Below are 15696 nucleotides of genomic sequence, written 5' to 3'. Positions count from 1 at the left end.
GCCGAATGTAAGTTTTCCTCATGCAGGATTAGGTCGGCAGACAGGAAGCACGTGTGGACGCTGAAGGTCTCCTGAAAGACAGAACTTGAAAGGCGCTGATGAATCAGTGAAGAATACCAGGTGCTGGAGAAACAAACTGCGCTAAAGTGCACTGAGGTGCTTGGAGACACTGAGGTGCTTGGAGGCACAGAGGTGTTTAGAGGCACAGAGGTGCTTGGAGGTATAGAGGTGCTTGAAGGCGCGGAGGCGCTTGGAGACACTGAGATGCTTAGAGGCACCGAGGTGCTTGGAGGCGCTCAGGCGCTTGGAGGCACGGACGTGCTTGGAGGCACGGAGATGCTTGGAGGGACGGGGGTGCTTGGAGGGACGGGGGTGCTTGGAGGCACGGAGATGCTTGGAGGCAAGGAGATGCTTGGAGGCACGGAGATGCTGAGAACACTGGAGACTGTGAGATGGAGGGCACGCTGAATGCTGAGAACACTGGAGACTGTGAAACAGGGAACACGCTTGCACAAAGGGAGCACTGAAGTCTATCACTAAGGAGAGACGATACTCAGGCGCCGGGCTCTGTCCGGCGTCCACCTTTGAATTCCCCACCTTCCTCCGATTGGTGGAGGGGAGCCAGCGACGTCACCCGCCCACCACCCACGTGACAGCCGGGCGCAATGGCGGCGCCCACGCTCCGGGGACCCAGCGACCACCGGAGGCGGGGACCGCCAGGAGGACCAGCGGACACGCAGAGGTAAGCGCGGCGGCCGCTGCCCCTGGCGTGTGACAGTACCCCCTCCTCCAGGAGTGGCCCCTGGACACTTTCCGGGTTTCGTTGGATGTTTGGAATGGAAGATCCGAACTAGTCGAGGAGCAGTGACTTCGGAAGCTTTTACCCAACTTCTTTCCTCAGGACCATAGCCTTTCCACTCCACTAGGTACTGAAGATTCTTGTGGTAGTAGCGGGAGTCAAGAATCGTTTTGATCTCAAATTCTGTTCCACCTTCGGTCTCCACCGAGACCGGACTAGGAGACACTGACTGGAAACGATTTAAAATGAGAGGCCGGAAAAGAGAAACATGGAAAGAATTTGGTACACGAAAGTGAGAGGGCAAACCCAATTTGCAGACTGCAGGGTTTAGGACTTGTAAAACTGGGTAAGGCCCGATGAATCTTGGAGCAAACTTCATAGTGGGCACTTTTAGACGGAGGTTGCGGGTGGAGTGCCATACCCTGTCGCCAACCTTGTATTGAGGAGCTGCTCGACGTTTTTTGTCTGCAAAGAACTTGTATCGAATGGAGATTTTCTTGAGATTAGCATGAACCTTACTCCAAATTTGACTGAAGTGCCGAAGAGTGGAAGTAACAGCAAGAACATCCTCTGAAGGAAGGAGTAGTAATTCTGGAATTCGTGGATGGAATCCATAATTGATGAAGAATGGGGACTCACCAGTGGAAGCGTGATACAGCTGGTTATGGGCGAACTCAGCCCAGGGTAACAGCTCCACCCAGTCGTCCTGTGAAGGAGAGAGATAAATGCGGACAAATGTCTCTAAATCCTGGTTGACTCGTTCGGTTTGCCCATTGGTTTGTGGATGATAAGCAGATGAAAACTTGAGTTTTATTCGCAATGCCGAACAGAGAGCCCTCCAAAACCTTGCAGTGAACTATACCCCTCGATCAGATATTATTTCCTGAGGTAACCCATGCAAGCGAAAGTGTTCTCGGATAAATAGTAGAGCCAACTTGGGAGCCGTTGGTAGACCTGTCAACGGAACAAAGTGTGCCATTTTTGAGAAGCGGTCAATAATCACCCAGATGGTATTGCAACCCTTGGAGAGAGGTAACTCGGTAATGAAGTCCATAGAAATATGGGTCCATGGTTTCCTAGGAATGGACAGTGGACGAAGCAAACCGGCATGGGGCAAACGAGGAGTTTTGTGGTGAGCACACTGTGGACAAGAGTTAACATAGTCTTGTATATCCCTCCTCATTGTGTTCCACCAATATGTCCTTCGTAGAAACTCGAACATTTTCTGGGCTCCCGGGTGACCGGAGAACTTGGATATATGGGCCCACTGCAGTAACTTTGGTCGAAATTCCACCGGTACAGACATTCTCCCAGGAGGAGGTCCTAGAGAAGTGGGAGCTGCGGAAATGGAAACGACTGAGAATTAGACTCTTCTCAAGGGAATTCTCTTCATCTGAGGCCGTTAGGGAACGGGACAGAGCGTCAGCTTTGGCGTTGAGAGTCCCAGCCCGGTACTTAATAACAAACGAGATCCAAGTGAAGAAGAGCGCCCATCTAGCTTGACGGGGGGTTAGACATTGGGCAGTTTTGATATACAGCAAGTTCTTATGATCGGTGTAAATCGTAATTAGATGTTTAGCACCTTCCAATAAATATCTCCATTCCTCCAAGGCAGATTTTATTGCCAAAAGTTCCTGATCTCCAATAGTGTAGTTTCGTTCCGCAGAGGAGAACTTCCGAGAATGGAAACCACATGGATGCAACTTTCCATTAGAAGAGTACTGTGAAAGAACGGCTCCAATGCCGACTGAGGAAGCATCGACTTCCAAGAAGAATGGTTCTGTGAAATTTGGCTGTTGGAGTACCGGAGCTGACATAAAAGCTGATTTCAACCGGGCAAACGCTACTATGGCTTCAGAAGACCACCGACTTGGATCGGATCCCTTTTTTGTCAATGCAGTAATGGGTGCAACAATGGTGGAGAATCCCTTAATGAATTTTCTGTAGTAATTCGCAAAGTTCAGGAATCTTTGTACTGCTTTGAGAGAGAGAGGCTGAGTCCAATCCCGAATGGCCGAGAGTTTCTGCAAGCTCATGGCTCATCAACTGGAAGAAATCTTCCCTTGTCCCTGCTCAGAGCATGGTGCACCTGGGGCCATTGTTGGACACTCACAACCAGTGGTTGTTCTTGTCTCAGGAGAAGGTCCTGAACCTTCAGGACAGGATTCAATGCTTCCTATCTTAACCGCGAGTGTTGATACACTCGGCGATGCAAGTACTAGGCCTCATGGTGTCGGCTTTCGACATGGTGGAGTTCGATCAATTTCATTCCCGCCCTCTGCAGAAGCTGATTCTTGCCAAATGGGACGGCCTGCCTCACCGGATCAGATCTCACGTGATCTCATTGTCTCCGGAGGTTCGTCTGTCACTGAACTGGTGGCTCCAGGACCAATGATTGAGCAGGCGTCGTCCCTTGTGGATCTCGAACTGGGTCCTTCTGACGATGGATGCCAGTCTGAGGGGTTGGGGCGTGGTGTTGGAGCAACACTCTTTTCAGTGTCAGTGGACCAAGGAGGAGTCGTCTCTCTTTCGGATAAACATTCTGGAATTGCGGGCAGTGTTCAATGCTCTGAACCTGGCCCAGCATCTGATCCTGTTCAAGTACAGTCGGACAACGCCACCACGGTGGCGTACATAAATCATCAAGGCGGCACTCGAAGCCGCATGGCAATGATGGAAGGGTCACAGATTCTTCGGTGGGCGGAACGCCATCTACCAGCCATGTCGGTGGTGTTCATTCCGGGGGTTCACAACTGGGAAGCGGACTTCCTCAGTCGTCAGGACGTACACACCGGAGAGTGGATCCTCCATCCAGAAGTATTTCAACTTCTAGTGGACAACTGGGGCCTACCAGACGTAGACCTGATGGCGTCTCGACATAATCACAAGGTTTCCGGTCTTCGGAGCAAGGACAAGGGATCCTCAAGCAGCGTTCGTGGACTCACTGGCAATTCCATGGAACTTTTGGCATCCGTACGCGTTCCCTCCGGCGTCACTTCTGTCAAAAATTGTTTTGTATAGTTTTTTTTTTTTTAAATTGTGGTTATATCTATATTGATATACCTCTTTGCATACTGTATTCATATCTATACACACCATAAACTTATTAACTCAATTAACTAACTTACTATATAAAACAGACTCACTGCTGGCTGGGAGGGGGGGTGAGACGAGGCTGTAAGCCCAGGCTGATTGCCAGTATAAATCATCCTCCCAGCTGCAGCTTTCCAGAACCCCTTGAGTGTGTGCTGTGGCAATCAAGGGGCTGGCTGGGTGGGCTGAGCTTGTCAGCTGCTGGAAGATTAACTTACAGCAGCTGCTGCCAGGCTACTCTGACATGGCTGCATCAGATACGGCTGTGTCAGGGCAAAAGTGCTCAAGCCAGGAATCGCTACCTATGGTAGATCCATATTGCACCAAAGGATAGGTGTGTGAGGACAAATCTGTACACCACAAAAATAAGATCATATGCCAAAGCTTCAAAGTAGTCTAAAAATCTGGATTAGTATGAAAAAACGTCTGCCAGGATTCCGGCCGACATCAGGTCGAGCTATAGAAAGACCCTTGTGGGCTCGCTGCGCTATATAAAAGCTTGTGGTGCCGGGATTCCGGCGGCGGTATTTCACCGGTAGTCAGGATTCGGGCATCAGCATCGTGAAGTCCGTGATCCTGACTAGCGGTATTGTATGGGCAACTTCTCCACTGCTCACTTCTCCACACTTTTCACTACTTCATGAATAGACCCCTTAAAATGACCCTGGGTGTGAATGTACTTACTAAGGGCCTTGGCCAAACTACAGAGGGCATTGCCATGTCGCTAAGGTACGTGTCTACTGCTACAAAGAGCTAGGCCTCTCTCAAAACCACTCCCTCCTCTAAAATCAATGTTCAGTATCTATAGTCATCAAAGCTACCTGCATCTGGTACCCTTGGCACAAACCTAGTTGTCAGCTCCCTAGAAGTCAGGTAAAATATGTCAGCAGTGGTATATTACCGGCAAATCAGAGAACCTAGAAGTAATTGTGACCGTTGGTAAGCGTATGTGTGTGTGTGTATATATATATATATATATATATATATATATATATATATATATGAATATATATATATATATATAAAAGATATTGAGCTATAGACATATGAAATTTCTTGACTGAGTATGTTTAATGTCCTCTTGCTTTGCTGACATTGTATATTTATCTTACTTTTGCGTGCAGGCTGGAAGGAAAATCCAGTTGAGTTTGATTCTGTGTTCAATGAAAGTGTTTACACTTGGAGCTGGGGGAGTCCAGATATCTTACCCATGTTTGCCAAAGGTATGATTTATTCTTTTTTTATTTTAATATGTATATGGTGGCATTGTTGAAGAGTATGGTAACTAAAATCAGACTGATCTGCAAAATATAATGCATGATCTAAGAATATACTTGGCAGCATGTAATAGTGTCCGAGCTTGCTGGAGGTGCGAGATGCCGGCTGAGCTCTGACGGTTTTTTAAACCATGCCTTGTAAATGACTGATTCTTTAAAAAATCACCTATGAGAAAGTACAGCAAGTAAACACTGAAGATTGAAGTTTCCCTATTATGTATTTAATATAAAACTAGTGTATGAGTGTATGTGACTACAGGTTGTGTATCCCTTATCCAAAATTCAAAATTCCTCATTTTTGGGTACCTACTGAGATAATGACATATAAATTATATATTATGTGTATATATAGATATATTATATAGATATATAATATAATATATATGTGTCTTTATCTCAGTAGGGGAACCAAAAATGTGTGATTTTGAATTTTGGATAAGGGACACTCAACCTGTGTGTGTGTATGTATGTATATATATATATATATATATATATATATATATATATATATATATTTATTTCTCATACGTCCTAGAGGATGCTGGGGATGCTTCAAGAACCATGGGGTATAGACGGGATCCGCAGGAGGCATGGGCACACTATAAGACTTTGATTGGGTGTGAACTGGCTCCTCCCTCTATGCCCCTCCTCCAGACTCCAGTTAGATTCTGTGCCCAGGGAGACTGGTCACAAACAGGGGAGCTCTACTGAGTTTCTCTGAAAAAGACTTTATGTTAGGTTTTTTATGTTCAGGGAGCACTGCTTGCAACAGGCTCCATGCTTCGAGGGACTGAGGGGAGAGAAGCAGATCTACTTCTGTGAGTTCAAAGGCTTTGCTTCTTAGGCTACTGGACACCATTAGCTCCAGAGGGTTCGATCACTTGGTGCGCCTAGCTGCTCGTTCCCGGAGCCGCGCCGTCACCCCCCTTGCAGAGCCAGAAGAAAGAAACCGGGTGAGTAAAAGAAGAAAAGAAGACTTCAGTGACTGGCAGAAGACTTCAGGTCCTGAGGTACCGTGCAGCGGTCGCGCTGCGCGCCATGCTCCCGATCACACAGCAGCACTGACAGGGTGCAGGGCGCAGGTGGGGTGCCCTGGGCAGCATGCGAACCTGAAAGGAATCGCAAAAGTATATGTAAAGTGCCTAGGCACTCAATATAGACCCCCGCCAGTATAAAAATATAAAATTAAGCGGGACTGAAGCGCGACGCTGAGGGGGCGTGGCTTAGTCCCCACAGCTCTGACCAAGCGCCATTTTCTCTTCACAGATGCTGCAGAGACGCTTGCCCTGACCTCCACACTGCTGTACAAGTAACCGGGTGCAAAACGGGGGGGGGGGGGGGGGGGGGGCACAGTAGATTTGGTGCTATTGTCTATATATAAAAAAGCGCGAGAAGGTCTGAGGCATTGTATGTAAAGTTTCATTACCGGGTTGGGCGCTGGATTGTGAGCTGGCAAACTCCTTCTGTGTCTTTCTAACAGGCTTTGCTGTGGGTCTGTCCCCTATAGCCCAGTGTGATTGTAAGTGTCGGTACATGTGTGTCAACATGTCTGAGGCTGAGTGCTCTTCCCAGGAGGAGGCTGGAATGGGGACAGAAAAGGCTGTAGGAGTGACCGTGTCGGCACCGCCGACTGCTGAATGGGTAAATATGTTGAGTGTTTTGAATGCAAATGTGGCTCGGTTGACTAAGAGATTAGATAAATCAGAGTCTAAGAACCAGACATGGAGGAAATCCATGGAAGATGCACTGTCACAAGCTCAGACCCCTTCGGGGTCACAGAAACGTGCATTTACCCAGATAGCAGATACAGATACCGACACGGATTCTGATTACAGTGTCGACGATAGTGATGCCAGATTAAATCCTTAACTGGCTAAATGCATTCAGTACATGATTGTGACGATAAAAGACGTATTACATATCACGGAGGACCCTACTGTTCCTGATACTAGGGTCTGTATGTTTAAAGGAGGTAACGTTTCCTCCCTCTCATGAACTGAATACTCTTTTTGAAAAGGCTTGGGAAAATCCTGACAAGAAGGTGCAGGTCCCCAAATGAATTCCAGTGGCATATCCGTTCCCCTCGGGGGACAGGGAAAAGTGGGAGTCAACCCCCACAGTGGACAAAGCTCTATCGCGTCTGTCCAAGAAGGTGGCACTTCCGTCTCCTGACACGGCAGCCCTAAAGGATCCTGCGGATCGTAAGCAGGAAAATACACTAAAATCCATTTATGTCAATACAGGTTTGCTACTCAGGCCTGCCGTTGTTTCAGCATGGGTGAGTAGCGCTATTAAAAAATGGGCAGATAACTTGTCATCTGAGGTAGATACTCTGGACAGGGATAACGTGCTTTTTACTATGGGTCATATCAGGGACGCTGCAGCATATTTAAAAGAAGCTGCAAGGGATATTGGCCTTTTGGGATCAAGGGCCAATGCAATGGCTGTCTCGGCTAGAAGGGCATTGTGGATTCATCAATGGAATGCTGATGCTGACTCGAAGAAGGCTATGGAGTCTACCGTTTAACGGTAGTGTCTTGTTTGGTGACGGCCTCACTGACCTGGTATCTACGGCTACCGCGGGTAAGTTGTCATTTTTACCTTATGTTCCTGCGCAACAAAAGAAAACGCCCCACTATCAGATGCAGTCCTTTCGGCCCAATAAATACAAAAAAGGACGAGGATCCTCCTTCCTTGCTGCGAGAGGAAAGGGAAAAAGGTCACAGGCTGTGACAAGTTCCCAGGAACAGAAGTCCTCCCCGGCTTCAACCAAATCCACCGCATGACGCTGGGGCTCCTCTGCGGGAGTCAGCACCAGTGGGGACACGTCTCAAACTCTTCACTCAGGTCTGGGCTCGCTCGGCCCTGGATCCTTGGATATTAGAAATAGTGACCCAAGGGTACAAATTGGAGGGTTTTTATTCGAGTCTGTTCGTGGTACCAAAGCCGGACGGCTCAGTCAGACCGATTCTGAACCTAAAATCCCTCACTTTCTGTCTAAAAAAATTCAAATTCAAGATGGGATCTCTCCAAGCAGTGATCTCCAGTCTGGAGGAAGGGGATTTTATGGTGTCGCTCGACATAAAGGATGCATACTTACACGTTCCTATATATCCTCCACATCAGGCTTACCTGAGGTTTGCGGTTTAGGATTGTCATTACCAATTTCAGACGTTGCCGTTTGGTCTGTCCATGGCTCCGAGAATTTTCGCCAAGGTTATGGCGGAAATGATGGTTCCCCTGCGCAAGCAGGGAATCACAATTATACCGTACTTGGACGATCTCCTCATAAAGGCAAGATCCAAGGAGCAACTGCTAAAAAACGTTGCGCTCTCTCTGAATGCAGAATTACAGAGAGTCTTTCTTCCAGTGGAAAAGGCTCTGAAAATACAGAAGTCCGGGTCTCACCTAGACATGCAACGGAAAATAATCCTATCTTCCAGGACCAGGATCTCCCTTCTGTGGTGGCTGCACAGTTCTTACCTTCTGGAGGGAAGCAGGTTCGGGATTCAGGATTGGATCCTGGTGACCACGGATGCAAGTCTCCGAGGCAGGGGAGCTGTCACACAGGGGAGAAAATTCCAGGTAAAATGGTCAAGCCGGGAAGCTTGTGTGCACACAAACATTCTGGAATTAAGGGCCATTTACAACGGCCTTCTGCAAGCGGAACATCTTCGCGGTCTGCCCGTCTTGATTCAGTCAGACAACATAACAGCAGTGGCGTACATAAACTGTCAGAGCGGAACAAAGAGCAGAGCGGCGATGGTGGAGGCCACGAAAGTTTTTCGCTGGGCGGAGGGACATGCAAGCGCTCTGTCAGCAGTCTACATTCCAGGAGTGGACAACTGGGAAGCAGACTTCCTCAGCAGACACGATCTCCATCCAGGAGAGTGGGGTCTTCATCAAGAGGTCTTTGCAGAAGTGACAAGTTATTGGGGAATTCCTCAAATAGACATGATGGCGTTTCGCCTCAACAAGAAACTTCAGAGATATTGTTCCAGGTCGAGGGACCCTCAAGCAATAGTGGTGGATGCCCTATTGACACCGTGGGTGTTTCCGTCGGTCTATGTGTTCCCTCCACTTCCACTCTTTCCAAAGGTGATAAGAACAAGGGTTCAGGCGATACTCATTGTTCCAGACTGGCCAAGGAGGGCCTGGTATCCAGATCTTCAGGAGTTGCTCATAGAAGATCCCTGGCCTCTTCCTCTACGAGAGGACCTGTTACAACAAGGACCGTGCGTGTATCAAGACTTACCGCGGCTGCATTTGACGGCATGGCGGTTGAACGCCAAATCCTAGCCCAAAAGGGTATTCCCAGTGAAATCATTCCCACACTTCTTCAGGCTAGAAAAGTAGTAACGGCAAAGCATTACCACCGTATTTGGAGAAAATATGTATCTTGGTGTGAATCCAAGAAGGCTCCTACGGAGGAATTTCAGCTGGGGCGTTTGCTCCATTTTTTGCAAGCAGGTGTGGATGCGGGCCTAAAGTTAGGCTCCATTAAAGTAGAAGTTTCGGCCTTACCAATTTTCTTTCAGAAAGAATTGGCCACCCTTCCAGAAGTTCAGACCTTCGTGAAAGGCGTACTGCACATTCAACCTCCCTTTGTGCCCCCAGTGGCACCATGGGATCTTAATGTGGTGTTGCAGTTCCTGCAATCTCATTGGTTTGAACCTTTACCTAAGGTTGAGTTAAAATTCCTTACTTGGAAAGTAGTTGTGTTGTTGGCCTTGGCATCCGCAAGGCGGGTATCTGAATTGGCGGCTTTGTCTCACAAAAGCCCCTATTTAATCTTCCATGCTGATAGAGCGGAGTTGAGGACTCGTCAGCAATTTCTGCCAAAAGTGGTTTCATCGTTTCACGTAAACCAGCCTATTGTGGTGCCAGTGGCTACTGACGCCTTGGCGGAATCGAAGTCTCTCGATGTGGTCAGAACTTTGAAAGTCTATGTCACCAGAATGGCTCAAATTAGGAAAACAGAGGCTCTATTTGTCCTATGAGCTCCCAACAAGATTGAGGCTCCTGCTTCCAAGCAGACTATTGCACGCTGGATCTGTAATACGATTCAGCAGGCTCATTCTACGGCAGGATTGCCGTTACCGAAATCGGTGAAGGCCCATTCTACCAGAAAGGTGGGCTCATCCTGGGCGGCTGCCCGAGGGGTCTCTGCATTACAGCTTTACCGAGCTGCTACTTGGTCGTGATCAAACACTTTTGCAAAGTTTTACAAGTTTGATACCCTGGCTGAGGAGGACCTCTTGTTTGGTCAATCGGTGCTGCAGAGTCATCCGCACTCTCCCGCCCGTTCTAGAGCTTTGGTATAAACTCCATGGTTCTTGAAGCATCCCCGGCATCCTCTAGGACGTATGAGAAAATAGGATTTTAATACTTACTGGTAAATCCTTTTCTCTTAGTCCGTAGAGGATGCTGGGCGCCCGTCCCTGTGTGGACACTATCTGCAGTACTAGTTTTCATAGTTATTGCTTGTGTTACACAAAGGTTGTGTTTCAGTTATGGTCAGCCTGTTGCTGATTTTGTTCATGCCGTTGACTGGAATTCTATTAAATGCCATGTTGTACGGTGTGTTTATTGTGTGAGCTGGTTTGTATCTCACCCTTAGTTAACAATAAATCCTTTTCCTCAAAATGTCCGTCTCCCTGGGCACAGTTCCTATAACTGGAGTCTGGAGGAGGGGCATAGAGGGAGGAGCCAGTTCACTCCCAGTCAAAGCCTTATAGTGTGCCCATGTCTCCTGCGGATACCGTCTATACCCCATGGTTCTTGAAGCATCCCCAGCATCCTCTACGGACTAAGAGATAAGGATTTACCGCTAGGTATTAAAATCCTATTATATATATATATATATATCTCCAAACCAGTCCCGGCACTCAAATCCTAAAGCAATTATTGTACCTTGCTCCGGTGCCTTCCTTGGTGCAATGACCCATATGGAAGAGGAGAATGAGGCGGCACTCTGGAGACGATTCTTTAGCAGGTAAAACAAAGCTTTATTGTAGCATCGTCCTATAATAAAACTTCGTGCCACAATAAAACTACGTTTTACCTGCTAAAGAATCGTCTCAGAGTGCTGCCTTTCTCTCTCTCTCTCTCTCTCTCTCTCTCTCTCTCTCTCTCTCTCTCTCTCTCTCTCTCTCTCTCTCTCTCTCTCTCTCTCTCTATATATATATATATATATATATATATATATATATGTATATATATATATATATATATATATATATATATAAAATGGATAGATAGTATGAAAGAATCACAAATTGTAAATAATCAATGTATACTATACAGTACAAACTCAGCTTTAAAATGTTTCTGTGAACCCGAAACATAAAAAGGAGCTCTCACTGCAAGTGAAACTGGCCATCCTTAGGGTTGGTGCATTCTGAAAACCCCCCAAATAGAATGTAATTGTGAGTTCGGCAACACAAAAACCATCGACATCCACGAAAGACAACAGTGGTGGATGATCGCAGTATCCTTTCCATTGTAATGAAAAAAAACTTCACAATATCCAGCCAAGTAAAGAACACTCACCAGTAGGCAGTGATGTTATTATCTAAGTCTACCATAAAGAGAGAACTTCCAAAAAGCAAATGCAGAGGGTTCACCACAAGGTGCAAACCATTCATAAGCCTCAAAAATAGAAAGGCCAGATTAGACTTTGCCAAAAGCATTTAAAAAATGCCTGCCCTGTTCTGGAACAGAATTCTTTGGACAGATAAAAAGAAGATATACCTGTACCAGAATGATGGGAAGAAAAAAGTATGGCGACAACTTGGAATGGCCCATGATCCGAAGCTTACCACATCTTCTGTAAAACACCGTGGAGGCAGTGTGATGGCATATTCCTGCATGGCTTCCAACTGGTCACTAGTGTTTATTGTATATGTGATAGAAACAGTTGGATGAATTTTGAAGTGTATAGAGAGATACTGTCTACTAAGATCAGTCATTCTGCAAAGTTGATTGGACAGTGCATCACAGTACAGATGGACAATGACCCAAAACATACTGCAAATGCAAACCAGGAGTTTTTTTATGCCAAGAAGTGGAATATTCTGCAGTGGCCGTGTCCATTTCCTGATCTCATCCCATTCAAGCTTGCATTTCACTTGCTGAAGACCATACTAAAGGCAGAAACACTCATTAACACACAACAACTTAAGACATCTGCAGTAAAGGCCTGGCAAACCATGCATTTGGTGATGTCCATGGGTTCCAGGCTTCAGGTCATTGGCGTTTCTATCATGGGTGCAATGTGTGCGGTGCACACGGGCCGCTTAGTCCAGGGTGATCCCACACCACTGCACCCATATTGTTTTAATACTTACCTTTCTCTAACGTCCTAAGTGGATGCTGGGGACTCCGTAAGGACCATGGGGGAATAGCGGCTCCGCAGGAGACTGGGCACATCTAAAGAAAGCTTTAGGACTAACTGGTGTGCACTGGCTCCTCCCCCTATGACCCTCCTCCAAGCCTCAGTTAGATTTCTGTGCCCGACGAGAAAGGGTGCACACTAGGGGCTCTCCTGAGCTCTTTGTGAAAGTTTTAGTTTAGGTTTATTATTTTCAGTGAGACCTGCTGGCAACAGGCTCACTGCATCGAGGGACTAAGGGGAGAAGAAACGAACTCACCTGCGTGCAGAGTGGATTGGGTTTCTTAGGCTACTGGACATTAGCTCCAGAGGGACGATCACAGGTTCAGCCTGGATGGGTCCCGGAGCCGCGCCGCCGGCCCCCTTACAGAGCCAGAAGAGCGAAGAGGTCCGGAAAATCGGCGGCAGAAGACGATCCTGTCTTCAGATAAGGTAGCGCACAGCACCGCAGCTGTGCGCCATTGCTCTCAGCACACTTCACACTCCGGTCACTGAGGGTGCAGGGCGCTGGGGGGGCAGCGCCCTGAGACGCAATAAATCGATAAAAACCTTATATGGCTAAAATAAATGCATCACATATAACTCCTGGGCTATATGGATGCATTTAACCCCTGCCAAAACATACAGAAAAACGGATGATAAGGACGCCGAGAAAGGGGCGGAGCCTATCTCCTCAGCACACTGGCGCCATTTTCCCTCACAGCTCAGTTGGAGGGAAGCTCCCTGGCTCTCCCCTGCAGTCACTACACTACAGAAAGGGGTTAAAAAAGAGAGGGGGGCACAAATTAGGCGCAGTATAAACAATACAGCAGCTATAAAGGGAAAAACACTTATATAAGGTTATCCCTGTATATATATAGCGCTCTGGTGTGTGCTGGCAAACTCTCCCTCTGTCTCCCCAAAGGGCTAGTGGGGTCCTGTCCTCTATCAGAGCATTCCCTGTGTGTGTGCTGTGTGTCGGTACGTTTGTGTCGACATGTATGAGGAGAAAAATGATGTGGAGACGGAGTAGAGTGTCTGTAATAGTGTTGTCACCCCCTAGGGGGTCGACACCTGAGTGGATGTACTGTTGAAATTGCGTGACAGTGTCAACTTTGTATTAAAGACAGTGGTTGACATGAGACAGCCGGCTACTCAGCTTGTGCATGTCCAGACGTCTCATACAGGGGCTCTAAAGCGCCCGTTACCTCAGATACAGACGCCGACACGGATACTGACTCCTGTGTCGACGGTGAAGAGACAACTGTGATTTCCAATAGGGCCACACATTGCATGATTGAGGCAATGGAAAATGTTTACACTTTTCTGATAATATGAATACCACAAAAAAAAAAGGGGTATTATGTTTGGTGAGGAAAAACTTCCTGTAGTTTTCCTGAATCTGAGAAATAAAATGAGGTGTGTGATGATGCGTGGGTTTCCCCCCGATAACAATTGATAATTTCTAAAAAGTTATTGGCAGTATACCTTTTCCCGCCAGAGGTTAGGGTGCGTTGGGAAACACCCCCTAGGGGGGATAAGGCGCTCACACGCTTGTAAGAACAAGGGCTCTATCCTCTCCTGAGATGGCCGCCCTTAAGGATCCTGCTGATAGAAAGCAGGAGGGTATCCTAAAATATATTTACACACATACTGGTGTTATACTGCGACCAGCAATCGCCTCAGCCTGGATGTGCAGTGCTGGGTTGGCGTGGTCGGATTCCCTGACTGGAAATATTGATATCCTAGATAAGGACAGTATATTATTGCCTATAGAGCAATTAAAAGATGCATTTCTATATATGCATGATGCACAGCGGAATGTTTGCCGACTGGCATCAAGTATAAGTGCGTTGTCCAATTCTACCAGTAAAATGGTCAGGTGATGCGGATTCCAAACGGCATTTGGAAGTATTGCCTTACAAAAAAAAAGGGGATGTACCCCTGGTCGCCTCTCAAAATAAGACGCCGTATTATCAGGCGCAGTCCTGGTTGGCAAGCGGACAAAAGGGTTCCTCTTTTCTGCACGTGACAGAGGGAGAGGAAAATGGCTGCAGAGATTAGCCAGTTCCCAGGAACAGAAACCCTTTTCTGCCTCTGCAAAGCCCTCAGTATGTCGCTAGGGCTTTACAAGTTCAGGCACGGTGGGGGCCCGTTCTCAATGAATTTCAGTGCGCAGTGGGCTCACTCGCAAGCAGACCCCTGGATCCTTCAGGTAATATTTTCAGGGGTACAAATTGGAATTCGAGACATATTCCCCTCGCCGTTTCCAAAAGTCTGTTTTACCGACGTCTCCCGCTGACAGGGAGGCAGTTTTGGAAGCCATTCACAAGCTGTATTCCCAGCAGGTGATAATTAAGGTACCCCTCCTGCAACAGGGAACGGGGTATTATTCCACACTATTGTGGTACCGAAGCCAGACGGCTCGGTGAGACCGATTTTAAAATCTAAAATCTTTGAACACTTACATACAGAGGTTCAAATTCAAAATTGAGTCACTCAGAGCAGTGATTGCAAACCTGGAAGAAGGGGACTACATGAGGTCTCGGGACATCAAGGATGCTTACCTTCATGTCAAAATTTACCCTTCTCACCAAGGGTATCTCAGGTTATGGTACAGAACTGTCACTATCAGTTCAGACGCTGCCGTAGGGATGGGCCACGGCACCCCGGGTCTTTACTGAAGTAATGACCGAAATGATGATATTCCTTCGAAGGAAGGGAATTTTAGTTATCCTTTACTTGGACGATTCCCTGATAAGGGTAAGATCCAGGGAACAGCTGGAGATCGGTGTAGCACTATCTCAGGTAGTGTTGCGGCAGCACGATTGGATTCTCAATATTCCAAAATCGCAGCTGGTTCCGACGACTTGTCTTCTGTTCCTAGGGATGATCCTGGACACAGTCCAGAAAGAAGGTGTTTCTCCCGGAGGAGAAAGCCAGGGAGTTATCCGAGCTAGTCAGGAACCTCCTAAAACCGAACCAAGAGTGCATCAATGCACAAGGGTTCTGGGTAAAAATGTTGGCTTCCTACGAAGCAATCCCATTCGGCAGATTCCACGCAAGACTTTCCAGTGGAACCTACTGGACAAATGGTCCGGGTCGCATCTTCAGATGCATCAGCGGATAACCCTGTCACCGGGGACAAGGGTATC

At 47.3% G+C, this 15696-nt stretch overlaps 1 protein-coding gene across 5 annotated transcripts in view; it reads left to right on the top strand.

Annotated features, from left to right (window-relative positions):
* Window positions 1-15696, top strand: part of PIGN (phosphatidylinositol glycan anchor biosynthesis class N) — a 666839-nt gene that overhangs the window by 63305 nt on the left and 587838 nt on the right. For all 5 annotated transcript variants that reach the window (XM_063922983.1, XM_063922980.1, XM_063922979.1 and 2 more), the window contains one exon: window positions 5017-5115. In XM_063922983.1, coding sequence (XP_063779053.1) covers window positions 5103-5115 — 13 coding nt within the window. In that variant the 5' untranslated portion in view covers window positions 5017-5102. The remainder of the gene's footprint in view (window positions 1-5016; window positions 5116-15696) is intronic.

This window comes from Pseudophryne corroboree, chromosome 5 (genome assembly GCF_028390025.1).
Source record: "Pseudophryne corroboree isolate aPseCor3 chromosome 5, aPseCor3.hap2, whole genome shotgun sequence".
NCBI classification, from domain to species: domain Eukaryota; kingdom Metazoa; phylum Chordata; class Amphibia; order Anura; family Myobatrachidae; genus Pseudophryne; species Pseudophryne corroboree.
This window is presented reverse-complemented; position numbering and strand designations above follow the sequence as displayed.